The following is a 27,567-nucleotide window of genomic DNA, read 5'->3' as shown; positions in this document are numbered from 1 at the left end:
CGAAAGTCGTGGAACGCATGCGCGGACGGAATGACGTCGGGCCGGCGAGCGTACGTGAGCGGGGGCGGTGCGCTAGGGCAGGTCACGTGGTGGCAGAGCGGAGGAGCCGCAGGTAAGGACGGAGCTCGGCTCCCGGGATTCAGGCAGCGGGAAGTCATGGCGGAAAGGGCGGGAGAGTCCTGGGATGGGGGAGAAATACTCGCTAGGGGTGTAGGGAAGCCTCTAGGGGCCTCCCGCTCTTGGTGCTCGCTGCGGCCTAGCGGGCTGATCCAAGCCCCGGGCTCGAGTAGAAGGCCATGCCGCCTCCATCGGCATCTACTAGGGGCGGATACCGGGCAAGTCCCAGGGCTTCATTCTTAGTGTTCGGGGGAAGGGAGTGTGTGTTTCCTTTGTGTCTGGGGGGGCAGGGGGGCTGGTTACTCCCGGGATCGGGGCGATCCGAACCCCAAACCTGCATCAACCCCCAATTCATTGCTCAGCCACAGCGGGGTCATTGCCTTCTTATGGGGGAACAGCCACATGGGGATATGGGCCTACTGTGTCCCCCCCTACTGTGTCCCCCCCTACTGTGTCCCCCCCTACTGTGTTCCCCCCCCCTACTGTGTTCCCCCCCCCTACTGTGTTCCCCCCCCCTACTGTGTTCCCCCCTACTGTGTTCCCCCCCTACTGTGTTCCCCCCCTACTGTGTTCCCCCCCTACTGTGTTCCCCCTCCTACTGTTTTCCCCCCCCTACTGTGTTCCCCCTCCTACTGTGTTCCCCCCCCTACTGTGTTCCCCCCCCTACTGTGTTCCCCCCCCTACTGTGTTCCCCCCCCTACTGGGTTCCCCCCCCTACTGGGTTCCCCCCCCTACTGGGTTCCCCCCTACTGGGTTCCCCCTACTGTGTCCCCCTGGCTAGCCCGACTCGCTCTGACCTGACCCCTTCCTGGGGTAAAGCTATTAATTGGCTCTGTAGCCTTCTTATGGGCTGGGGGGCCCCCTGTTACCCCAATGTTTCTATATGTAACCTTGTTATGGGCTAAGGGGGCCCAGCCTGAGGGCCAGTTAGGGGGGGATTTGGGGTGCTTATTTGTGCCCTGGGTACCCCTGGAACTATAGCGGGGTGACTGTTACCCCAATGTTTCTATATATCTGTAACCTTGTTATGGGCTAAGGGGGCCCAGCCTGAAGGCCAGTTAGGGGGGGATTTGGGGTGAGTGCTTATTTGTGCCCTGGGTACCCCTGGAACTATAGCGGGGTGACTGTTACCCCAATGTTTCTATATATCTGTAACCTTGTTATGGGCTAAGGGGGCCCAGCCTGAAGGCCAGTTAGGGGGGGATTTGGGGTGAGTGCTTATTTGTGCCCTGGGTACCCCTGGAACTATAGCAGGGTGACTGTTACCCCAATGTTTCTATATATCTGTAACCTTGTTATGGGCTAAGGGGGCCCAGCCTGAAGGCCAGTTAGGGGGGGGATTTGGGGTGAGTGCTTATTTGTGCCCTGGGTACCCCTGGAACTATAGCGGGGTGACTGTTACCCCAATGTTTCTATATATCTGTAACCTTGTTATGGGCTAAGGGGGCCCAGCCTGAAGGCCAGTTAGGGGGGGATTTGGGGTGAGTGCTTATTTGTGCCCTGGGTACCCCTGGAACTATAGCGGGGTGACTGTTACCCCAATGTTTCTATGTATCTGTAACCTTGTTATGGGCTAAGGGGGCCCAGCCTGAAGGCCAGTTAGGGGGGATTTGGGGTGAGTGCTTATTTGTGCCCTGGGTACCCCTGGAACTATAGCGGGGTGACTGTTACCCCAATGTTTCTATATATCTGTAACCTTGTTATGGGCTAAGGGGGCCCAGCCTGAAGGCCAGTTAGGGGGGGATTTGGGGTGAGTGCTTATTTGTGCCCTGGGTACCCCTGGAACTATAGCGGGGTGACTGTTACCCCAATGTTTCTATATATCTGTAACCTTGTTATGGGCTAAGGGGGCCCAGCCTGAAGGCCAGTTAGGGGGGGATTTGGGGTGAGTGCTTATTTGTGCCCTGGGTACCCCTGGAACTATAGCGGGGTGACTGTTACCCCAATGTTTCTATATATCTGTAACCTTGTTATGGGCTAAGGGGGCCCAGCCTGAAGGCCAGTTAGGGGGGGATTTGGGGTGAGTGCTTATTTGTGCCCTGGGTACCCCTGGAACTATAGCGGGGTGACTGTTACCCCAATGTTTCTATATATCTGTAACCTTGTTATGGGCTAAGGGGGCCCAGCCTGAAGGCCAGTTAGGGGGGGATTTGGGGTGAGTGCTTATTTGTGCCCTGGGTACCCCTGGAACTATAGCGGGGTGACTGTTACCCCAATGTTTCTATATATCTGTAACCTTGTTATGGGCTAAGTGGTGGTTGAATAAAACTTGATTAGGTTATTATGTTTTTATTTTTTAAAAAGTTGTTTGGCGCAGGGTTCTTGAGGTTCTGGATGTGTACCAGGTCTAGATTTGAACAGGGGTTAAGGGGTAATTATGGAGGTTACCAGTGGAAGAATGGGGGTGACAGAAGAGTCGGTTATTAGGGTGTATTAAGCCAATATTGTTCTTTATGCAGAGTAGAAGGTATTACACGGGGGGGTGCTGTGGGAGTAATGGGGTGGGCTTGCTGGTATCGTGGTCGGGGGGGGTATATGCAGTTTATAAGGGGGGGTGTGGACACAAAGGATAGGGCATAGCTGATAAGCAGTGGTGGTGGCCGCAGACTACAGATAGTAGCCATGGCACAGTCACTGGGCAGGCTGCCTGTAGGATATGGTAGGCGCGGGCATACAGGGGGCAGTAGCAGGCTGGGGGGGCATTATATAGGGTTGCTGGGGGGGCCCTCCTGCTAGAGAGTGGCCAGTGCAGCCTAAGGTTTAGAGTAAGGTGTAACTGGAATGGGCCATTTTGCTCTGTATTTGCCCTTTTATACAGGCTGCTCCTTGATTTATCCCCATATATTCACTGTATGGAAAGGGGCGGAGCCTCGCAATGTGTGCGTAACAAATACACAACCTTACACAGTGCGTCAATGTGGGCAAATATTTATTGTCCAAACTATTCCCACCTATGGCGGTCAATTCCTGTCTGTGGCCCTTCTTGCTCCCGGGGGCCACACTAACTAGGGGTTATTATGGTCTGGGCCTTTACGTGTTCTCTCAGCATTAAATACACTCCCCAGTGCAACAATACCTGGGGGTGCCGGGGCTATAGATGCCGCTAAATCCTGTATGTTGTGCTTGGGGGGGGGGGGGTGCTTCTATTGGCTCGAGTATAAATCGGCCTATAGGAGCCCAGAATTAAGGAGGAAAGTTTATATTATCAGTCGGGAAGGACCTATGGAACCCCGTGTAAGTGCAACCTTCACTTACCCCACGTTTGCTCTCCCAACCAATGAATGTAATTAATCTCTGCTCTCCCCTTAAAGGAGAAGGAAAGGCTAAATCACTTGGGGGCCGGTGCAGTTTCCTCCTAACGGGAGCACCGGCCGGGGGTAAGCGATCACATTCACTGGAGGGGGGGGGGGTGCTAATGTTTTGACACCCCCGCTTAGTGATTGTAACTTTCCTTCTCCTGATGCACTGTCATTTCCCACTGTTACTTGCCCTTTAAAAATGGGCGCTTGGGGTGAGGAACAGGGTGTTTACAGTATATAGAGGGCTCCTGAGGTCACATGATCCTTATCTTGGGTGTCGGGGCGCCCTACCTCCCTCCCCTTCCCCCTTATCTCCCTTACTAACAGTGTATTGGGGATATTCGCAGCGTGGCCCCCGGTGCCACGTTACCTAGCCACTTCCCCTTTCTGCCTTATCAGACTTCCTGTCACTTGCCCGGGTTCCTATAGCCGGACGCCTTAGCACCACCGCGGTGTCAGTTGCACGGCACTTGTGCCAATGGTACCGCCCGGTTCAGCAATCGGATCAGCTGGGAATAGTCAGCGTGCGTCCAGGGGCCACTCACACTCTCTCAGCTGCTATAGGCTTCCAGTGTTAGTATAACTAGTTCATGGGAACTGCCCGACCTAAACTCCTCCTTATCTGTAAACCTAAGGCACGGCTGGAGTAAAGGTCCCCATACACAGGCAGATCCGCTTGCTTGGCGATGTCGCCAAGCGAGCGGATCTTCTCCCGATATCCCCACCTACGGGTGGCTGATATTGGGAGAATCCAGGATAATTTGATCGTTTTATATTAAATTATAACGACGGGCATAGGAAAAGTCGGTCAGTGGGCTGCATTAACGAGCCGATCTGACTAGATTTTCTAACCTGCCCGATTTCAGGTATTGGTTGGGCAGGCCCGTCGGTAGTGCCCATACACGGGCCGATTAGCTGACTAATCGGTCTAAGGGACCCATATCGGCAGCTACTATAGGCCCGTGTATGGACACCTTAAAGGTGGCCATACACGCACCGATATTATCGTACGAAACCTCGTTTCGTACGATAATCGGTGCGTGTATGGCATGTCGGCGAGTCGACCGATATCGCAGGAAGCTGCCGATATCGGACGACTCGCCGATCGGACAAGTTTGAAAATTTTGATCGGGCGCCATAGAAGGCGCCTGACCAAAATTCTCCCTTCAGAGCTGAATCGGCAGAAGGAGGTAGAAATCCTATTGTTTCTACCTCCTTACCTGCCGATTCAGTCCTGAATGGTGTGTGGCGGATCTTACGATGTTTCGTGCGACCGATGGTCGCACGAAACATCGTCGGATCGCCACGTGTATGGCCACCTTAAGGGTGGAGGTTGTTTACACAAAGCTCATTAACTCTCCAGTGGGAAGAATAAAAACATGTTCTTGTTTATTGTGTTGCTGACAGGTCTGTTTCCCCTCTATAGGGTTAGTTCACCTTTAAATTACCTGTAGAGAGTCTTCATTTTTTTATTATTTGCAATTTTTGAATTGTTTACCTTTTTGTTCAGCAGCTCTCCAGCGTGGAATATCAGCAGCTATCTGGTCGCTAGGGTCCAGTTTACCTTAGCAACCAGACAGTGTTTTGAAATCGAGACAGGGATATAAATAGAGGAGGGGCCTAAATTGAAAGATGGGTAATAAAAAGTAACAATAAAACTAGAAAAATAGTTATTGGCTGCCGGGGGTCAGTGACCCCCCATTTGAAAGCTGCTATTTAGAAGAAGAGCAAATAATTATAAAACTATAAACTATAAAAAATGAAGACCAAATGCAAGGTTGTTAGGAAAAAGATATTCTATAAGATACTAAATATGAGCCGTTTTGTTTCTTTCCCTCGCAGAGTTCTACTTTGTAAATACTGTTATTTGTATATACTGTAAATGATGACCTCGGTGGCCACGAATCGTGCCCGGGGTAACTCGGAACAGACACCCAATCAGACGCAGCACAAGCAAAGACCACAGGTACGTAAGCCCCTCCCCCTGTCCAGCTATCGACGCGGCTACGGTTAGTCAGCTCGGGCTGATCTCTGTGCGTCTCCTTCTCAGGCCACGGCAGAGCAGATCCGATTGGCACAGATGATCTCAGACCATAACGATGCAGATTTCGAGGAGAAAGTAAAGCAGGTGAGGCGGAACTTTCTATTGGTCCGTTTGTTGGTCCTATTGGGGCTGAGGGCACTTTCCGTCTAACCCTTGCCTATTAATGTATAAGTTTAATGAGCTAAATGGGCTTTATTAATCTTAAAGGGTAAGCAAACCCTTAATATAGTCCTATACTATGGGGCATGTACAGGGCATTTATTCTTATTGGCCATTGCCAGCACTTACACCTGCCCCTGGAATGCACCGGGGTCCCAGTGATTATGCCCCCCAGTATATTCAGTGACAGAGCTGAGGGTAAGGGGACCCTGTGGAAGTAGGTCATGAGGCCTAAATAGAGGGATTGTAAGCCCCTCCCCCTAGGAGCTGAGGTGCTGGGAATAACTTAAGCCCCTCCTCCAACATCTTATTACAATTCCCAACTAGTGGCCCTCCAGGCTGAATAATGGGCCCCTTGTGAGGACTCGTAGGAAAGGATCCAATGGTCCCGCCCCTCTGGGTAGCACTGCACTTGGATTGGCCCTTACACCACTGCTGCTTTCCTTCCAGTTGATTGACATCACAGGCAAAAACCAAGACGAGTGTGTGATTGCGCTGCATGATTGCAATGGGGACATCAACCGAGCCATCAATGTCTTGCTAGAGGGCAACTCAGACACGGTAATGTACTTGCACTTTCAGTTTGTGTTGCTAATTGCCCTCCACGGGGCAATAACCAGTTGGGCTGGGAGCCTAACGCTTGTCTGTTTCTCTAGCACTCCTGGGAGATGGTGGGCAAGAAGAAAGGGGTTTCTGGACAGAAGGAAGCGGGACAGACAGAACCCAGCGAGGAGGTCCGAGAGAACAGAGACAGGGAGCGAGATTACAGCCGGAGGCGCGGGGGGGCTCCAAGGAGGGGTAGAGGGGGAAGCCGTGGGCGAGAGTGTAAGTAAAGAGACCCCCATGCAGTCTGTATATAGAACAATCAAACCTTTAAGGGTTAATTTTCTATACCTGTATAGAGAGACCCCTTCCCAGGGTGCTTCATTCCTCCCCTTATGGTCTTTTACAGTTCGGGCGCAGGAAAACGGTTTGGAGGGAGGAAAGAGCGGGGGATCGTCGGGCCGAGGCACGGAAAGGGGGCGCCGCGGCCGTGGAAGAGGCAGAGGTAACCTTAATAAGCTGCACCGCAGTGGCCTGTTACTTTCCATTTGTGCTAAAAACTCCCAGCATGCCCGGACAGCCAACGGGGAACTTTAGTTTCAACAACAGCCCCATGTGCCCCCCCCCCCGAAGCCTCTGCTGGGGTTATTATTTGGCTTAATGTTGGCATGTTAGAGCCCTCATCAATCTCTTCTCTTGCCCACAGGGGGTTCTGGAAGGAGAGGTGGCCGCTTCTCTGCACAGGGTATGGGGTAAGTATGGCTGAAAATGTCTTGAAGTGCATATGCAACTCACCCCAAATCCCCCCCTAACTGGCCTTCAGGCTGGGCCCCCTTAGCCCATAACAAGGTTACAGATATATAGAAACATTGGGGTAACAGTCACCCCGCTATAGTTCCAGGGGTACCCAGGGCACAAATAAGCACTCACCCCAAATCCCCCCCTAACTGGCCTTCAGGCTGGGCCCCCTTAGCCCATAACAAGGTTACAGATATATAGAAACATTGGGGTAACAGTCACCCCGCTATAGTTCCAGGGGTACCCAGGGCACAAATAAGCACTCACCCCAAATCCCCCCCTAACTGGCCTTCAGGCTGGGCCCCCTTAGCCCATAACAAGGTTACAGATATATAGAAACATTGGGGTAACAGTCACCCCGCTATAGTTCCAGGGGTACCCAGGGCACAAATAAGCACTCACCCCAAATCCCCCCCTAACTGGCCTTCAGGCTGGGCCCCCTTAGCCCATAACAAGGTTACAGATATATAGAAACATTGGGGTAACAGTCACCCCGCTATAGTTCCAGGGGTACCCAGGGCACAAATAAGCACTCACCCCAAATCTTGCTAGTTCCAGGGGTACACTTGGTGGCAGGGGAAGGTGACAGATAAGTTGGTGAGTTAAATCCTAATATCCTGTTAGAGAAATGTATAATAATGGGGCTGTAGGGGCCCGGGGTGTTGGCCCTATTGCCACTTACCCATCATGCCTTTTAGGACGTTTAACCCGGCAGACTATGCGGAGCCATCGAGCACAGAGGACAGTTATGGAAACAGCAGCACGTGGAACAGCACAGCTAATTTTGAACCGGATGACGGGACAAGTAGGTTCCTTGCTCTCCCCCCTCTCTGCTCTCCTGTCCCATTGCCTGTAATGTACAGAGAATTAGGAATGTGCCTCTAATTGCCATTAATGTGTAACTCGTTTAGCAGAAGATAAACCCAATAATGTTCCTGACAAGCCCAAACAGGGTGGAGCTGTATAGATATAATGTGTGTGCTTCCCTTCTCTCCCAGTGGGTCCCATACTGTAGCCCCGGGTGTCATGCTCACTGGAGGGTTTATTGTTCTGGGCCTCACTTCTGGGCTTATGGTTATAGTGTATGTGGAACTGATCTTTCCCACTGAAAGAAATAAGAAATTTACGAGGGTTTTAAGGGTTATAGATAAAATATAGGCTCATACTCTGGCTATGAGGGAGGCAGGGGGGAAATTATCGCTTATAGTCCTATGGGGAGGAGTTTTTAGTGCAGCCTGGGTGCTTCAGAACTTTGGGGTGTTAGAAGCTGTAGGCACCAGTCAGTGATTGAGTAAGGAGTCCAGCCGGTAGCTCTGGGTGAGGGGGGTGAGTCCAGCCGGTAGCTGTGGGTGACTGGGGAGAGGGGGTGAGTCCAGCCGGTAGCTGTGGGTGACTGGGGAGAGGGGGTGAGTCCAGCCGGTAGCTGTGGGTGACTGGGGAGAGGGGGTGAGTCCAGCCGGTAGCTGTGGGTGACTGGGGAGACGGGGTGAGTCCAGCCGGTAGCTGTGGGTGAGAGGGGGTGAGTCCAGCCAGTAGCTGTGGGTGAGGTGGGGAGAGGGGGTGAGTCCAGCCAGTAGCTGTGGGTGAGTGGGGAGACGGGGCGAGTAGGTCGGGGTTAGTGGGGAGATGGGGCGAGTAGGTCGGAGTGAGTGGGTGAGACGGGGCATGTAGGTCAGAGTGAGTGGGGGGACCGGGGGGAGTGGGGAGATGGGGCAAGTAGGTCGGGGTGAGTGGGGATGGAGTACAGCCGGTAGCTGGGGGCGAGTTCAGCCGGTAGCTGTGGGTCAGTGGGGAGACGGGGCGAGTCCAGCCGGTAGCTGTGGCTGAGTGGGGAGACGGGGTGAGTAGGTTGGGTGAGTGGGGATGGAGTACAGCCAGTAGCTGGGGGTGAGTGGGGAGAGGGGGTGGATTACAGCCGGTAGCTCAGGGTGAGTAGTAAGATGGGGGGGAGGGGGTGAGTGGGGAGACGGGGTGAGTGGGGAGACGGGGCGAGTAGGTTGGGTGAGTGGGGATGGAGTACAGCCGGTAGCTGGGGGTGAGTGGGGAGAGGGGGTGGAGTACAGCCGGTAGCTCAGGGTGAGTAGTAAGATGGGGGGAGGGGGTGAGTGGGGAGACGGGGCGAGTAGGTCGGGGTGAGTGGGGAGACGGGGCGAGTAGGTTGGGTGAGTGGGGATGGAGTACAGCCGGTAGCTGGGGGTGAGTGGGGAGAGGGGGTGGAGTACAGCCGGTAGCTGGGGGTGAGTGGGGAGAGAGGGGGTGGAGTACAGCCGGTAGCTCAGGGTGAGTAGTAAGATGGGGGGAGGGGGTGAGTGGGGAGAGGACTGAGGGTTACCTTGGGGGAATCGAGGGTTTGGGGGAAGAAGTTTCGGGGCCCGGCAGCAACTTCATCTCAATCTGATTGTGTTTTTTTCTCCCTTTTGTTTCAGGACATGATTACATTGGGGGTGAGGGGTCAAATTATCCCCGAGAATTTTCCACTGCTCCTGGTATGATATATCCAGGCGCTCACTCTGCCCCTGATTAAACCTTTCTTTTGGTTTCTCCTGCTCCTCGTGTCTCCTAATCTCCTCCCTGCCGAAGTACTAAGGGCTGTGCCGGCCGCAGCCGCCAAACGCATTGTGCGTAGAGAGGTAGTGTTGGGAGTAGTGGGTTCATGTCGCAGGCTCCCAGCCCCCGAGCTGGTTCCTCCCTGGTCCCTAGGGATTGATTGGCCCACATCAGGCTGTCCTGTGCAGGGCCCTAGGGCCACGCGTTCCGGCCTGTGTTGCTACAGACATTACCCTCTTGTGGTTTGATCTGCTTGCAGCCAAGAATTGCTGGCTATGGTACCTATGGGCTTGTACGCATGGCTACTAAATGCAAGCACCATGGCGACCATGTTCTGCCCCCTAGGGGCCACAAGTGGATCAAACATGTGAGGGAGGAGTGTATATATGTTGCCTTAGAGGTGACTGCAGTTGTGGGGTGTGTAAGTGGGAATGGGGGCTTCTGTCCAACCGCACTCAGACCGACTGTTAACTGGATCCGTTTAAATGAGGGGGGTCGCACAGGGCATATTTCTTCTAACGTTGAAATGCCCCTTCCATTTCTTTGGGTGGCAACTTGACCGGTACTGGTGCTTTTCAGCGGGAGCAAGTCCCTAGTGCCAGTACTGGAGCTTTAACACTTAACTCCATTTAATGGAATGTACGGGGACAACAGGCAGCTCTTGGATCCAGTTGGCACGCACCCGTCTGACTGCAGTCTGGCCCATTACAAAATGTTGTTAGGAAAGGACAAGTAAACCTTCAGCCAGTAGGGGTGCCATTTGGTTAGCCACCCCCAGTGAATAATCACTTACCCTTAAGTCAATTATTTTCTGCAGGCCGGCCCTCGGCCATCTTTCCGTGGCTTTCCAGGCATCCCATGCCTAAGGAATATCTCTAAAGAGCTAGGGCAAGGGAATCCTGGGAGACCGAGGAAAGATGGCCGCAGCTGCCCTGTAGTAGTAATCCCACCTGGTGTGGTTTATATAGAGAAGCACCAGTCCAGGGTTAAAAGGTAAGTGATTGGGGGTTCCTGATCAATTGGCACCCCTAAGTGACAGGCTATTGTCCTTTACATCAAGTTTTTTCTCTACTTATGTTATGTGACACTTCTAGACAATATCAAGGTATGGGTGCTGCACCCTTGGCTCCCCATGAAACACCGGCACTGCCACTCCCTACGATAAACTCCATTATAGTGACATTATTACAATTCCCATAATTCCCAGCTCCCCCGTACGGGTGAATCCGATGCCCAGTGTTCCTATACGTGCCCGTTTCATGGGGGACCAAGAGCTTTCCTTCCTGCCTGTCTCCCTTTGATCACACAACAGGTGACGAGCGCTAACCTGGCGTGCTGAGCCGCTGCTGGTTACCCCTCCGGTCCTGGCCAGTCTGTCCCATTCCTGGGGGGTCCGTCTCTAATTGCCCTCTCCTCTCTCTTCCTGTGTGCTAGGTGCTTGGAGGACTGCTACGGAAGAGTGGGGCACGGAGGACTGGAATGAAGATGTAGGTATATGTGCTGGCGAGAGTTCTATTCTGAGTTAATTTGCAGTTGGTCTTCAGCTTTATTTGTAGTTTTGTAGTTCACTTTTTTTTCAGCAGCTCTGCCGTTTGGAGTTTAAGCAGCTATCTGGTTGCTAGGGTCCAAATTACCTTAGCAACCAGGGAGCAGTTGGAATGAGAGGCTGGTACATGAATAGGAGAGGGGCTGGATAGAGCGATAAGGAATAAAAAGTAACAATGATAAAATTGTAGTATCAAGGAACAATAGTTTTTGGCTGTCGGGGTCAGTGACCCCCATTTAAAAGGGGTTGTTCACCTTTGAGTTAACTTTTAGTATGATGTGTGTAGAGAGTGATATTCTGAGACAATTTGCAGTTGGTCTTCAGCTTTATTTGTAGTTTTTTTTTTTTTAGTTCACTTTTTCTTCAGCAGCTCTGCAGTTTGGATTTTCAGCAGCTTATCTGGTTGCTAGTGTCACAATAACCTTAGCAACCTGGGAGTGGTTTGAACAAGAGGCTGGTATATGAATAGGGGAGGGGCAGAATAGAAAGATAAGGAATAAAAAGTATTAATAACAATAAAACTGGAGCCTCACAGAGCAATAGGGTTTGGTTGCTGCCGGGGTCAGTGATGGGGTTGTTCACCTTTGAGTTAACTTTTAGTATGATGTGTATGTAGAGAGTGATATTCTGAGACAATTTGCACTTGGTCTTCTGCTTTATTTGTAGTTTTTTTTTTTTTTTTAGTTCACTTTTTCAGCAGCTATCTGGTTGCTAGGGTCCACATTGCCTTAGCAACCAAGGAGCAGTTTGAATGAGAGGCTGGTACACAAATAGGAGAGGGGCCTGAATAGAGAGATTAGGAATAAAAAGTAACAATGATAAAATTGTAGTATCAAGGAACAATAGTTTTTGGCTGCCGGGGTCAGTGACCCCCATTTAAAAGGGGTTGTTCACCTTTGAGTTAACTTTTAGTATGATGTATGTAGAGAGTAATATTCGGAGACAATTTGCAGTTGTTCAGCTTTATTTGTAGTTTTTTAGTTTACTTTTTCTTCAGCAGCTCTGCAGTTTGGAGTTTCAGCAGCTATTTGGTTGCTAGGGTCCAAATTACCTTAGCAACCATGGAGCAGTTGAAATGAGAGGCGGGTATATGAATAGGGGAGGGGCCTGAATAGAAAGATAAGGAATAAAAAGTAACAATAACAATAAAACTGGAGCCTCACAGAGCAATAGGGTTTGGCTGCCGGGGGCAGATATACTGTTGCTAGGGCTCAAATTACCTTAGCAACCAGGGAGCTGTTTGAACGAGAGGCGGGTATATGAATAGGGGAGGGGCTGAATAGAAAGATAAGGAATAAAAAGTAACAATAACAATAAAACTGGAGCCTCACAGAGCAATAGGGTTTGGCTGTGGGGGTCAGTGAATAGATAAAAACTATAAGCTTTAAATAATGAAGACCAATTGAAAAGTTGCTTAGAATTGGCCGTTCTATAACATAGTAACTTAACTGTCTCTTTTCTCGCCCCCAGCTCTCAGAAACCAAGATTTTCACGGCTTCCAGCGTATCCTCGGTGCCTCCCCCTTCGGAGAACGTGACCATCACGGCAGGCCAGAGGTAAGTACCTGCCCTGTAGCTGCGGCACAAGCGCGGGGACGCGGGTAACGCTGACACTGCTGCTGCTGCTTCTGTGCAGGATCGACCTGGCCGTGTTGCTTGGGAAGAGCCCGACATCTTTAGAGAATGAGACGTCCGGCCTTGACTCCAATCAGAACACGGCGATGTCCCAGGCCGGACCTTTGGTATTCAGCAACTCCAAACAGAACCCCATCTCACAGGCCAGCCCCGGGAGCAGCTTCTCCCATCACACCATGGTATGTCTGGCTGCTCCGATGGTATTGCCTCACACTCTCATACAGAACCTGCACTCACATTGGGCCTGCATACCAGTTGACCCTTCTTGTCTCTGTCTGTGGCTATTAAGGGGGACAGTGTATGCGAAAGCAAAGCGGGGTGCCTGCAGGGCGTTTGGGCACTTCACTTGCCTGATGAGCCTCTGTGGCAGCCACAGTCCCAATTCAGCCCCTTTCCCTTTATGGCCTTAGTGTGTAGTTACTGGGCAGCTGCTTCATTCTGTGCTTCTGAGATGGTAACAACTCCTCTATTCCCAGGTCAGCATTCTGGGTAAGGGCTTCAGTGAGGGCGAGCCTAAGGGTGGCACTACTACCGGCTCCCAGTTCCTAGAGCAGTTCAAAACCGCCCAGGCACTTGCCCAACTGGCAGCTCAGCATTCACAGTCAGACGCCACCAGTAACACCTCCTGGGACCTTGGTGCCGCATCACAGCCCCCATCGCTTGGACAGTACGGTAAGTTACCCCTATGTTATCCCCCCCACTGCTACTATAGGCACCATCTCTCCCTACTATACCTGCTATCCCACAGCCCCAGTCCCTTCCCAGAGGCTATTATCCCCCCACTGCTACTATAGGCACCATCTCTCCCTACTATACCTGCTATCCCACAGCCCCAGTCCCTTCCCAGAGGCTATTATCCCCCCCCTGCTACTATAGGCACCATCTCTCCCTACTATACCTGCTATCCCACAGCCCCAGTCCTTCCAGAGGCTATTATCCCCCCACTGCTACTATAGGCACCATCTCTCCCTACTATACCTGCTATCCCACAGCCCCAGTCCCTTCCCAGAGGCTATTATCCCCCCACTGCTACTATAGGCACCATCTCTCCCTACTATACCTGCTATCCCACAGCCCCAGTCCCTTCCCAGAGGTTATTATCCCCCCACTTGCTACTATAGGCACCATCTCTCCCTACTATACCTGCTATCCCACAGCCCCAGTCCCTTCCCAGAGGCTATTATCCCCCCACTGCTACTATAGGCACCATCTCTCCCTACTATACCTGCTATCCCACAGCCCCAGTCCCTTCCCAGAGGCTATTATCCCCCCACTGCTACTATAGGCACCATCTCTCCCTACTATACCTGCTATCCCACAGCACCAGTCCCTTCCCAGAGGCTATTATCCCCCCACTGCTACTATAGGCACCATCTCTCCCTACTATACCTGCTATCCCACAGCCCCAGTCCCTTCCCAGAGGCTATTATCCCCCCACTGCTACTATAGGCACCATCTCTCCCTACTATACCTGCTATCCCACAGCCCCAGTCCCTTCCCAGAGGCTATTATCCCACTGCTGCATGCCAGTAGACCCTTTTTGGTTGTTTCAGTAGCCATAAAGGGGGGACAGTGCATGCAAGAGTAATGTAGTTCCCAGCATGGAGTGATTCTCGGTTCATATGGCCAGATTCTCCTGCAGCGAGCCAACATTTCCACATCCATTGCTGTTGTTGGGGCTCTAACATATTATGATTAATAGTTCCATCCCCAGAACAAGGGTGTATTATAGTGTATGTTTTGTGTGTGGCTTCAGATATGAAGAGTCCATCTGACCCGTTCAGCAAGCGTCAAAGCTTTCCCCAGGCCTCCACCATGATGGAAGTGTATCTGCAGGAGAAGACGCCTGTGGTCAGCACTTCGTCTGCTGTGCCAGTGTGTCCATCTTCCCCTCTCCATGGCAAGAGCAACACTGCCCCCCAGATGTCCCCGGTGTCCTCAGAGAACCAGTCTAGTAGCCCTCAGCCGGCTCAGCAGAAGATGAAGCAGCAGAAAAAGAAAGCCTCTCTAACATCCAAGGTATTCAAGCAGCTCAGGCTTATGGCTTAGTCTGGGGCCCCGGGCTTAGTCTGGGGCCCCGGGCTTAGTCTGGGGCCCCGGGCTTAGTCTGGGGCCCCGGGCTTAGTCTGGGGCCCCGGGCTTAGTCTGGGGCCCCGGGCTTAGTCTGGGGCCCCGGGCTTAGTCTGGGGCCCCGGGCTTAGTCTGGGGCCCCGGGCTTAGTCTGGGGCCCCGGGCTTAGTCTGGGGCCCCGGGCTTAGTCTCGGGCCCCGGGCTTAGTCTCGGGCCCCGGGCTTAGTCTCGGGCCCCGGGCTTAGTCTCGGGCCCCGGGCTTAGTCTCGGGCCCCGGGCTTAGTCTCGGGCCCCGGGCTTAGTCTCGGGCCCCGGGCTTAGTCTCGGGCCCCGGGCTTAGTCTCGGGCCCCGGGCTTAGTCTCGGGCCCCGGGCTTAGTCTCGGGCCCCGGGCTTAGTCTCGGGCCCCGGGCTTAGTCTCGGGCCCCGGGCTTAGTCTCGGGCCCCGGGCTTAGTCTCGGGCCCCGGGCTTAGTCTCGGGCCCCGGGCTTAGTCTCTGGTTTCAATGCTTACAGATACCTGCTCTGGCAGTGGAAATGCCCGGCTCTTCTGACATCTCTGGGCTAAACCTGCAATTCGGGGCCTTGCTGTTTGGATCTGAGCCTGTCCTCCCTGAGTACGAGTCTTCACCCACCACCAACGTGGCTGTGAGCCAGTCCCAAAACAGCCTCTATACCAGCCCCGTAAGGTAAGTTGGCCGCTCCATTTCTATTTAGTCACTATTAAGGATGGGAAGGGGGGGGGGCCCCAATGGATTCCATGACAGTAGACCCTTTCTGGCTGTATCAGTAGTCACTAAGGGGGGACAGTTTCATGGCACAGGAATGAGGTGCTGACAGGGGACCCATCAGAAATACCTGGTGGTTCATCTTGAATCTGCACCCACATAGCCCCAACTGCTCTATAGGTACAGCCATTAACTCTTCCCCTCCCTTCACAGTGAATCGCCCAACACCATCGCAGCCAATCAGAGCCCAGAGTCTGCCTATCAGGGCAGCAGCAGCATACAGTCAGCAACGTTTACACCTCAGAGCAGCACCCAAGGCCCAGTGTACGAACAGAGGGCCACACAGACCCGGCGGTACCCCAACCCCATCTCCTCCTCTTCCTCATCCTCCCCACAGAAAGACCTCAGCCAATCCAAGGTGAGTAGTGTGGCTTGTCGATTTTTAGGGGCTCAGTATCCAGAGGTGGTCTTTCCCTTTATTTCTGTTAATGTGGCATACACTGGGTGGTCCGGCCGGTATCTGTAGGCTTTTAGGGTCTGATTGTGCCTGCTCCCAGCTGTTGTAGTTGTTCAGGATATCGGTACCCCCACTCACTGTTCTATCTCCCCCCATTGTGTCTCTGCAGAATGGCTTCAGTTCAGTGCAGGCTCCGACGTTGCAAGCCCCGGTGTCAGTCGAGGGTAAGTAGAATGTCCTATTCCTAGCAACTTTGAAAATGTTTATTTTAAGTTTTTGCCTTTTTCTACGTCCTTCCAGCTTTCAAATGGGGGTCACCGACCCCGGCAGCCAAAAACTATTGCTGTGTGAGCGTAAAAAGATATTATTGTTACTTTCTATTTATTATCTTTATATTCAGTCTCTCGATCAATCTACTGCCTGGTTGCTAAGGTAAACAAGACCCTAGCAACCAGATAGCTGGTGAAATGTCAAACTAGAGAGCTTGCTGAACTGAAAAAGAACAATGCAAACCAATTACATTATACTAAAAGATAGTGTTGCTGTTGTGCTTATACAGTGCAACTGGTCACACAGTTATATAGTGTGTTGGTGGCAGTGCACGCTAGTAGACCCTTTCTGACTTTCCGTAGCCATAAAGGGGGGACAACGCGTGCTAAACAAATATGGCCCCTGGCTAAGTAATCTGTCAGCGCCTTTGGCGGAGGATTTTGCTGGGTGCCGACAGCTTTCCTGCATTGGGAATCTGTATTTACAGCACATTTAGGCTCCTTGCTTTCAGGCAGAGCGACTTCATGCTTCTCATTTCATCATCTCTTCCAGTTCCCTCTGTGCCCAGTGTGAAGGCAGATTCACCCTCTGCTCCCACCATTGTTCCCCTCAGCGACCCGGTGTCTACATCGTCCCTGCTCACCGGCGCCGGAGCCCATTCCTCACAGCTCAGTAGCCTCGCTCACTCTGAGGATCTGCAAAGTGCCCCCACGCCTCTCAGGTATGTGGCACTGCCATACTCTGGGGGGGGGGGGGGGTCACGCGTCCCAGCATTCTTAGCTATCTGTTTGCTGTGGCTGCTGGGAGTTTCTATGTCATTGGGCCCAGGCCGGCTATAGCGTTGTACGGTCACAGTTGGCCCATATCACAGAAAGCCGCACACCAGTTGACCTTTTCTGACTTCCCATAGTCTTTAAGGGGGGATAGGGTGTGCAAAAGTAACCAGCGCCCCCCCCAGAGATATGATCAGGTCTCCCAAGTGCCTGATCCTCCTGCTGGGGGCGCCACACAGTCTGTACTTCTGACCTCATTCTATTCTACTGGAAGCGCCTGTGGTGGTGTCGCCGTGGCATAAGCAAATATGGTGGTGGGGGGGGGGGGTTGTATTTATCAGAGTGCAATGAATTGACCAAATCAATGTTTCCTTCTTTTCGTAGCACATTATCTTCCCAACATCAAACACCCACCTCGTCTTCTGTAAGGACCTCAGTATCAACGCCTTTGGTGAGTATAAGCCGATGCCTGGCCCCTGAGGGCCCCAGTATGAAACAAATCCTAAGCATTCGCTGACTTGAATACCTTTATGGTTCCTGGGGTTCCTCGTGCCATTATCGTAGTCACGCCCATAGGAGAAACTAGAGCGCAAGAGCTGACATTTCAGAATAGGTTCTTTGTAGATTGAGCTGAGTGGGGTTCAGCCTATGGGAAACACTTGTTTACGTTAGATATGTCTGTTACTTGCAGCATACCAGTGTGGATACGGAAACCAGCCTGCACTCGTCTGTCACCACCTTCTCCACTGCCTCCAGCATAGTCCCCACTACTCCTTCTGTCCCTGCCTCCTCCAGTATCAACGTGGGTAACCTTGTGCTTGGCCTGAGCAGCAGCTCCACCATAGCCCCATCCACACGCAGCTCCATAGCAACCAGTTCAGGTAAGTCCCACCCACCCAGAGGCTTGCTTGCTTTACTTAGACTTTTTTCTGCCTAAAGGCGGCCTTACACGGGCAGATTTAAGCTGCTGATTCGAGTCCTTTAGACTTATCTGCCTGTGTATTGGAACCCCCAATGGCTTTTTTGCTGAGTTCTCAATATTAAATTGACTTTTTTTTCTTTGCTTCTCACATATAAGTAGTCATTTTTCTATATCTATCTATTCTTGCAGGTAAAGCTCCCCCAAATCTGCCTCCAGGTGTTCCTCCACTGCTCCCAAACCCATACATCATGGCTCCCGGTCTGTTACACGCCTATCCTGTAAGTACCATTTCATTTTATGGCCCATCAGTTGCTCCTTACTAGTGGACCATTAAAACCACAGCAGGTTCCCTTTATCCTCTGTGTATGAATGGCCAGTGTGAGCCTTACCCTACCCCGCTTGCTGATTGGTTACTCAGACCATAGGTACCAGTAGGTTCCATTGCTTGTACTGGCAGAGGCACTTTCCTCCATGTTTCAGTGCAATAGAGTAAGGGCTAATGGTTGGTCAGACCATAGGTACCAGTAGGTTCCATTGCTTGTACTGGCAGAGGCACTTTCCTTCATGTTTCAGTGCAATAGAGTAAGGGCTAATGGTTAGTCAGACCATAGGTACCAGTAGGTTCCATTGCTTGTACTGGCAGGGGCACTTTCCTCCATGTTTCAGTGCAATAGAGTAAGGGCTAATGGTTGGTCAGACCATAGGTACCAGTAGGTTCCATTGCTTGTACTGGCAGAGGCACTTTCCTCCATGTTTCAGTGCAATAGAGTAAGGGCTAATGGTTAGTCAGACCATAGGTACCAGTAGGTTCCATTGCTTGTACTGGCAGGGGCACTTTCCTCCATGTTTCAGTGCAATAGAGTAAGGGCTAATGGTTGGTCAGACCATAGGTACCAGTAGGTTCCATTGCTTGTACTGGCAGAGGCACTTTCCTCCATGTTTCAGTGCAATAGAGTAAGGGCTAATGGTTAGTCAGACCATAGGTACCAGTAGGTTCCATTGCTTGTACTGGCAGGGGCACTTTCCTCCATGTTTCAGTGCAATAGAGTAAGGGCGCATTCTAGGTGCTTACGTTTAATTTGTTTCCCAGCCGCAGGTATATGGTTACGATGACCTTCAGATGCTGCAGACGAGGTTCCCATTGGTGAGTAGAGACTGGCGCAGCCCTCGCCCTTAATGAGTACCGTGTATATCGCTGTCCCCTAACGAAGCTAATGTGTGTTTCAGGATTATTATAGCATCCCGTTCCCCACGCCCAGCACTCCGCTTACCGGCAGAGATGGGAGCCTGGCGAATAACCCGTACTCAGGTAAGCATGGACTCTGTTCTACGTTTATGGAACTGCATTTCCCATAATCCCCCATGGACATTCATTCCACATAGGATTTCTGAGCCCTTGTTGCCTTCTCTCCTACGCAGGTGACCTTGCCAAGTTTGGCCGCGGAGACGCTTCGTCCCCAGCTCCCGCCACAACACTGGCCCAACCCCAGCAGAGCCAGGCGCAGGGACACCACACCACCCAACAAACATTCCTTAACCCGGCTCTACCGCCAGGCTACAGCTACACCAGCTTGCCCTACTATACCGGCGTACCGGGCCTTCCCAGCACTTTCCAGTACGGGCCGGCCGTGTTTCCAGTGAGTGTGCCTTACCATTAGTAACCTGTGACTGCTGGAAAGTTCTTGGTGGGGGGGTTATTGTGGGTTGGTGGGGGGGAATGGTTGGAACGTCCCTTCAGATGTTCACGCACCTTAGTTTGTAATGCTGCTGAATTTCCTAGTCTGTAATGGCCAACCCCCTGATCCCTGCCCCTTAATCATTATACTGAGCCCGAACTGTACTTACCTGTCTGCTGATAAGCCCCCGTTTAGCTGTGCGGCACCAAATCCCCCCCGTCCTTGATACAACTGAAACCAAGTGGGGGTCACTTAACCTGTTCCAATGCGTTTAATGTTGGCGTGATGGGTCCCCCCCCCCCCCCCCCCCCGGACAAGCCCACAGTTCTGTCCGGCAAGTTGGGTTTTACAGGAAGTGGCCCAGAGGAAATGGCGCTACCAGCTTGTGCGCAGGCGTGAACTGGTCAGTGACTGACACGTCTTTCAAGATGCAGGCCTGTTCTTAGGATCTGAGGACCTTTTGGATTGGTGTTGAGAAGGGGGGGGGGGGGGGGGGGTGGGATTTACCGGCCCTCTGTTCTCCACGGAGCTGTCGCCCCCATATGAAAGCTGCAGTTTAGCCGGGGGCGTGCGTATTCCGTTTAACAAGGTGGAACTGACCTAAGTGCAGGCAACTGAACGACTGTCTCGCTGGCAGCAGAACGCCGCCTCTCGCGCCCGTCTCTTCTGTCTCTTTGTACCACATGTGTTGATATTTTTTTTTTTGCCAGATTGTAAATATCCAAAATAAAAAGTATTTTCAATAAAAGTTGGCCGATCTGCTCTCCTTGAGCCGTCCTTATTGCTAGCAAGTGGTGTTAGTAGGGCCCCCGCTTAGGTTGATGTTTATAGGTGTGTGCATAAGGGACCCCCCCTGACGATTGCACACTGTTTGCCCCGGATATCTCTCTGCTTAAGGGTCAGTAAGGCTTATAGAGAGGTAGGTGTTGAGGTGAATGATGATCAGGTTATTATGGAGCAGAACTACCCGCTGTCTTTGTTCAATGGAAGACCATGCCCATGGCCAACTGCACTTCTCTCAGCCTTCAGTCGACCTCCTCGCCCCACTTCACAACTTAAACAGCCCCAACCCCCCCCCCCACCCACTCCATCTCCTTTCTGAATTCCCTACACACTGATAAGAGACACCAGGGGAGCAGGCCTGCGGGAGAGACTTTCATTTACCCTTGGGGAGACCTCCAGGTACGTCCCACAATTCTCTCAGGTGAGATCCATGCCTGTCTTCTGTTTCTGCCACTAGTATGGGGCAATTGTTGGGGGCGGGGGGTGTTTACGCTGGTTGTTCTCCGCTTTCCTCCATATTTGCTAACGTGGCGCCACTTGCTCTGCTTCTCGCTACCAGTGGCCTTCTACTGACTTATTGTCTTGCAGGGCCATAGCCCATAGTGCCAAGTCTCTGTTGATTGGTCAGATGTTTCAGTTGGGTTGGACTTTCCCTTTCTTAGATACTGTATGTTGTCCAATACTTTCAGGGATGTAATAATAACGCCTAATGCTCTAGTCAGGGGTCCGCCATTGTCGTATTATCCCCTTCATATTTGTTCTCTCCCCAATATGCAAAGAACCGAAGGGTTTCCCTGTGTGTCGGTAATGACGGACGTAGCACGCCAATGCTATTGCATCTGTAGCCATTTAACCTTTTGGGCTAGCGGAATGCGCCAGGTGGCCACTGCATTCGCATTGAGGCTAACATGCTTTGTACCTTGCCCTAATGAGCCAGCCACTGTCGTAGTGTTTGCTGCTTATGTGGTTGTCCGTTTAATAACCATCTGATGTAAGATCGAGCTTGATTGGGCAGTGTTTATTAAGGGGTGGGGTGGGACATCTATGATTATCTTTGATTTGATTTTGGCTCCTGTGATTCCAATCTGTAGGGCAGCAATGGTTAGGGGGCACTAAGCCATCTCTTGCCCTTGCCAGGGTCCCACTCACGTGCCCCCATTCTCTCCCCAGGTGGCTCCTACCTCTTCCAAACAGCACGGGGTGAATGTCGGCGTAAACACGTCAGCCGCCGCTTTCCAGCAAGCGCCCAGCTATGGCTCCCACGGATACAGCACGGGTAAGGGACACGCCATTCACCTAGTTAGGGTGTTTCTGCCATAAAGTGAGACTGGTCTGCAGTTTTATTCTTTACATTTATGTCAAGTGGAGAGTCATGTGATTTTGCTCTAGTAATTGGCAAAATGAGTCCCATAATGATGTGTATAAATGCATTCGGTAATGAGGCAGATACTTTGCAGTTGCCGTTTCAGTTACTTATATCCTGCACTGGGGCAGAAAGGTTATTTTATCCCGCCCCCCCTGCAGAGATCTTGGGCCCATTCCCCTACATATCTGTGGGCAGTAAGCTGTACAAAGGGAATGTAAGAGGTAGAAATCACTTTGTCACATAAACACGGTGCTCTTTAACCCTTACACGTCCTGATTTGCATGTGTAAATTAGGATACGGTTCGGTCTTCGTCCAAATCTGAAAATAGTTGATTGGGTGCATCCCTAGGGAAAGGTGTCTAGAAAGAGGCAGGATATGGTCTGGGGCATTTTCTAGTTTATAGCACAAGATATTTGGCCCCTGATGTTGCAGGGCCACAGGTAATGTGCAGGTGTCAGGCACAACTCCCAGCATCCCCCATTAGCCAGATCCCTCTCTTCTAGCTGTAGTGCAGCAGATTTGTCGGGGGGCATTAACGTTGCCGGAGACCCCTAAGCTAGTATTGTCCGTGCCCTTCCCTCCCAACCTCTGTCTCATGAGCCTCGTAACCCTCCCTTTTGGCTGATCACACTGGCGCCTGTCTTTTTCTCCCCCCTCTCTATCTGCCTCATTCCTTTGCCTCTCCCTGCAACAGAGCGCCTACTCCCCCTGGTGGCCTGAGCAGCAGCAGGTGGCCAGCTGTGTGCCGCCACCCTCTCCCCTCTCACCGGGGTGCCCGGCTACCCCCCCACTCCTGAGCCGGGCACTCGGCATGGCTGCAGCTTTCCCATGTAACCGGCATGCTGCGCACATCTAGTTGTATCTGTCTTCCCGCTCTCCGGAGCGGCTCCTCGTGCCTTGCTTGTGGGTGGGAGTGGCTACTGTTGGCATGGAGGCGTGCCTGGGTGGCTGTTGGCAGCACGTGTGGGTGAGTGAGTGTCCCTTGCTGTGTCTGTTCGCAGGCTTTGATGACATGGGCCAGGTTTCCGGCGTGGGGGATTTCTGTAAGGGTGCATTTAGTGGGGCTTCTGCTGCTGCTCAGAATAAAGCTGCTGTCGCCACCAATGGACCAGGCGCTGGTAAGTGCTCTCTGTCTTTCTGCTTCCAGCTCCAGGTCCGTTTGTCCCACCCCTGCTCTTCCCTCCCTGTTTGGTCTCCCCGCCTGCTTGTGCTTCCCGCTCCTCCCCTTTGTGTGGAAGGGAATGTCTCAATGGCAGCTCCCCCTGTCAGGGGCCACACATCTGTACTGCCCAGGGGCCACACTGGTGCTGGCTCTAGCGTTTGGGTTAAACACGCTCTGGGCCTATTGTCATGCTCAGTGGCTCTCACCAATAAACTGCTGCTCCCCCTTAGGGAATATTACTGTAATACTGGGAGGGTTGGAACATATTGTGGCTCGTTAAAGGGGTCGTTTGACTTTATAATCACTTTTAGTATGATTTATGCTCCATTTTATATTCCCCCCCAGGTGTGTCGGTGACTTCTAGCAACACAGGAGTCCCGGACATTTCCGGCTCAGTCTACTCCAAAACGCAGGTAGGTTTCTCCCGAAAGGCAAGAGGGCTCGTTAATCCGTCTCAGGCTACAGACAGCGTTTGAATAAATGGCCCCTAATTGGTACATTAGCCACGCCCAGTCATTTGGCCCACTGGGACATTTTTACACATAGGGTTTGAATTCCGTTGCTTTTCCCTTACAAGGGGTAATTTATTTATGGTGATGCAAAGCCGGCTGAGCCAATAGCAACCAGAAGGTTAACATGGGTTTTGGTTGGCGGGGGAGTGTTTTAAAAACACATTAGAGGGAAGCAAGTAGCATTCTTGCAGTTGGTCATGTTATATGAATTTAGATGGCATTGGAAGCAGGCTCACTGTGGGTTGAGGAGTTCCCAGTTGTCACCAGATATATATATACTGTATGACCACTAGGGGCAGTCTATCTGGTCACTTTTGCCCCCCTTGGCTTCCAGACTGACTTTTCCCTTCTCTTGCCTCCTCAGCAATCCTTTGAGAAGCAGGGATTCCACACGGGCACACCGGCTACATCCTTCAACCTGCCCTCTGCCCTTGGGAGCGGGGGCCCCATCAACCCTGCCACGGCGGCGGCCTACCAACCCGCCCCCTTTATGCACATCCTGGCTCCGCACCAGCAGCCTCACTCTCAGATCCTGCACCACCACCTCCAGCAGGACGCTCAGGTAAACCTGGAGCAGCACAATGGGCAAATCAAACGGGCCGGCCTCCCCGGCCAATGGATATAGTACGGTTACACTGGGGGTTCCTCATTCACTGCAGGGGGGAGCATCGTTTATATGGTACAAAGATAGATATCATCAGATATAGATATATATCTATATATGAGAGATAGATAGGGAGATAGATAGATAGGGAGATAGATAGATAGGGAGATAGATAGATAGGGAGATAGATAGATAGGGAGATAGATAGATAGGGAGATAGATAGATAGGGAGATAGATAGATAGGGAGATAGATAGGGAGATAGATAGATAGATAGATAGATAGGGAGATAGATAGATAGATAGATAGGGAGATAGATAGATAGATAGGGAGATAGATAGGGAGATAGATAGGGAGAGAGAGCGAGAGATATAGATAGTTTTAGATAGGGAGGGAGGTAGATAGATGAGAGATAGGGAGGGAGGTAGATAGATGAGAGATAGGGAGATAGATATATAGAGAGAGATATCTAGTGGATGTATATGTCACCCCCCGGGCAAACGGGCTCATTGATCAAGGGGTAGATGCAGTGTGGTGCTGGTAGCGATCCAGTTCCATATCCCTCCTCTATCAAAGTATTTCATGGAATCCATGGAGTTTAGTAGCTTTAGCTTTTCGTTTCAGAGGTGACATTAGAACCCCCCCAATCTTGGTATTGGTAGAGTCTGAGCTCAGACTTCCTGTAACCCCGCACAGTCCATGGTGAGAGAATAGGGAGGAAATGCCTTCATGATATATTGGGAATATAATCTTTGCCCCCGTGTCTGGCACAGTGGCCTGTGGACGTGGTGCACCCGTGGGCTTGGCGCACTTTATCCCGGTGCCCCTCCCATGCTAAATGTCTGTCCCTTTATTTTGCATATCCGGACACTTTGCACCAGCTGCCCTATTTGCAGATTTTGTGTTACCACCTGCTGCAGGATGATCAGGTAAAAGCCAATACGGCACTGCTACACCGGCACAGGGTGGAGAGCTCAGGGGGCGGAGCCTCTAGTAGTCACGGAGACCTGCGCCCCTGTCTGTCACATGTCCTTTTTACCTCACACTCACTGCGGTGCCACGGGGTTGCTATGGTGGTTACCATGTTAGTGTGGTGCTGGGCACCTTCCACACGTGTTACTAGGAGACTTCCTGCCATTTCTGCTTCATTCCACATTGTAACATTCATGATTTTAAAGGGTAAGTCCTGTCTTCTCCTGGTAGAGATTTCATTCTGGTTCCTGAGCACTATGGCTGCTCTCCTTCCTGTGGTCATATAGGTAGGTTGGGTGGGGCATTTTTGCATTTTCTTTGTTCTTTGACGGTTTGATTCCTTCTAGGGGGGTCAAATGTCAGAAATGAACCCCTCCAGCCATGCCAAAAAGCATCAATAGGGATTCAGGATTCCCTGGGGGCACTGATGCTCCTTTCTTTTCTGCACTATGGCTGCTCTCCTTCCTGTGGCCATATAGGTAGGTCAGGTGGGGCATTTTTGCATTTTCTTTGTACGGTTTGATTCCTTCTGGGGGGTCAAATGTCAGAAATGAACCCCTCCAGCCATGCCAAAAAGCATCAATAGGGATTCAGGATTCCCTGGGGGGCACTGATGCTTCTTTCTTTTCTGCACTATGGCTGCTCTCCTTCCTGTGGCCATATAGGTAGGTCGGGTGGGGCATTTTTGCATTTTCTTTGTTGGATTCCCAGGGGGGCACTTATGCTTTTTTCTTTTCTGCACTATGGCTGCTCTCCTTCCTGTGGCCATATAGGTAGGTTGGGTGGAACCCATGGCATTTTTGCATTTTCTTTGTACGGTTTGATTCCTTCTGGGGGTGGTCAGATGTCAGAAATGAACCCCTCCAGCCATGCCAAAAAGCATCAATGGGATTCAGGATTCCCTGGGGGGGGCTCCTTTCTTTTCTGCACTATGGCTGCTCTCCTTCCTGTGGTCATGTAGGTAGGTTGGGTGGCATTTTTGCATTTTCTTTGTTGGATGGTTTGATTCCTTCTGGGGGCGGGGGTCAAATGTCTGAAATGAACCCCTCTAGCCATGCCAAATAGCATAGATAGGGATTCAGGATTCCCAGGGGGGGCACTTATGCTCCTTTTCTGCACTGTGGTTGCTCTTGGCACATAGAGACTGCTAGTCATGTGACTGCTGCAAGGGTCAGTTTCAGCTAGCTCCTTTATGGCAAATTAGAATATTCCCATCCCAGTGGGGGCAACTCTGTACCTACCCAGATACCTCGGGCACAGCTGATCAGTGTTGGGGAGGTTGATACAATGTGAATGAAGCAGGAACTGGACTGCAAGGGCTGCTGGGAAGTCAAGTGAATGTTGCACCTTATCACCATTAGCATTGAAGTTGGCGTTGCTATGTAGGTTTGGGCCGGTAGGACGAGCTGGGCCGCGCCTCTCTGGCTCTGCTGACCCGAAGCTTTTAATGATTTCTCCGCAGAGCGGCGCCGGACAGCGGAACCAGGGTGCCTCCATGACGCAGAAATCCCAAGCCAGCAAATCGGCCTACAGCAGCTACAGCTGGGGGAGCAACTAGCGGCCGGCCCTGCTCCCCAACACCGTTTGCTGGACAGAGGCAAGAGGAGCAGCACAGAGTCCGCCATCTCCCCCCTCTCCCCCCCCCGTCCCAGCACCTCTCTCCATCCCCCCCCTCTTATATGTAATATAGAATTTGTATTTTTTCTCCACATTTTTCTGCAGTCTGATAATGAAATGTTTGCAATTTTAGGGGAGGGATGGTCTTTATTTTTTTTTTGTTTTTTTTTTTCATTTATATATTTTTTTTTCTCCTTTTTATTACCTCTTTTTGCAGAGGTAAGAGAGGGGAAAGGACCTGCCCCTCTCCCGCGAGCGCTCTCTGTATACTTAGAATGGATTGCTATGAAACCTCCATTGTATGATTAATTAGTTGACGTGGTTTTTTTTGTACTGTGTTCTAAATTTAATGGATAAATGTCTTGTATATATAAAAGGAAAAACACAGCTGCATTTCTGTACAGACTTGGATTCCTTTTTGACCCTCCGCAGCCACCAGACAAGTCCAGTTCTGCCCCCGTAACCGCCGACTCTCGAGCACTAATGTTTTTGTATGTTATGTGTACAAATGCCGTCTTTTTTTTTTTTTTTTACATAAATTTAAAACCACATGATGCTCCTTCTTCAGATACTCTGTTCCATGCCCAAAGCCATTGGCCATTGGCTGCCCGACGGATGAGCGAATGTCCCATAGAGGAAAAGGATTGGTCTAGTGAAGTCACTAGGCAAAGGTTTAGTTGAATACCAATTACAGACCCCAATTTTCATTTTCAAATTTGAGGTGGGGAGGTGGGCAGATAGACTCCCAGCCATGTAGTATGGCCTTGGGTGCCTATCTCTGCTTGGGATTGGGGCAAAGCCAGAACCGGATTCAATGCATTATTTAAACATCTACTGGCGCATAAAACAATGTTTGGAGCTGATTTGGGATGAAGGAGTCCTGCACAGGTCCTGATTGGCCAACCCTGCCTACTGTACCGGCAATGGGTTTACACCTGGCCCGCAAGTGATGTTGCCATGGACCAGAAGT

The 27,567-nt window shown here is 51.5% G+C and overlaps 1 protein-coding gene across 6 annotated transcripts; it reads left to right on the top strand.

Annotated features, from left to right (window-relative positions):
• Nucleotides 1-24: 24 nt before the first annotated feature.
• On the top strand, nt 25-26,998 carry ubap2l (ubiquitin associated protein 2 like). Of its 6 annotated transcripts, none has more exons than XM_031891087.1 (30): nt 25-112; nt 5,259-5,382; nt 5,467-5,544; nt 6,070-6,180; nt 6,276-6,444; nt 6,572-6,667; nt 6,869-6,914; nt 7,659-7,765; nt 9,387-9,404; nt 10,942-10,994; nt 12,524-12,609; nt 12,689-12,866; nt 13,164-13,359; nt 14,444-14,706; nt 15,272-15,444; nt 15,697-15,901; nt 16,110-16,164; nt 16,763-16,931; nt 17,368-17,434; nt 17,675-17,864; nt 18,095-18,183; nt 18,996-19,049; nt 19,133-19,214; nt 19,325-19,542; nt 21,535-21,640; nt 22,733-22,849; nt 23,239-23,306; nt 23,770-23,967; nt 24,890-24,937; nt 26,443-26,998. In XM_031891087.1, exons 2-30 carry the CDS (start codon nt 5,299-5,301, stop codon nt 26,536-26,538), a joined length of 3,420 nt encoding a protein of 1,139 aa, XP_031746947.1. In that variant the 5' UTR covers nt 25-112; nt 5,259-5,298; the 3' UTR covers nt 26,539-26,998. The 6 variants fall into 6 exon arrangements, with proteins under 6 accessions (XP_031746947.1, XP_031746946.1, XP_031746945.1 ...); XM_031891086.1 differs by having other exon boundaries at nt 9,387-9,446; nt 24,929-24,937; XM_031891085.1 differs by having other exon boundaries at nt 9,387-9,446.
• The last annotated feature ends 569 nt before the right edge of the window (nt 26,999-27,567 follow it).

The sequence above is a fragment of the Xenopus tropicalis genome, chromosome 8 (genome assembly GCF_000004195.4).
Source record: "Xenopus tropicalis strain Nigerian chromosome 8, UCB_Xtro_10.0, whole genome shotgun sequence".
NCBI classification, from domain to species: Eukaryota; Metazoa; Chordata; class Amphibia; order Anura; family Pipidae; genus Xenopus; species Xenopus tropicalis.
The sequence above is the reverse complement of the archived record's forward strand: the minus strand, read 5'-3'. Positions and strand labels throughout refer to the sequence as shown.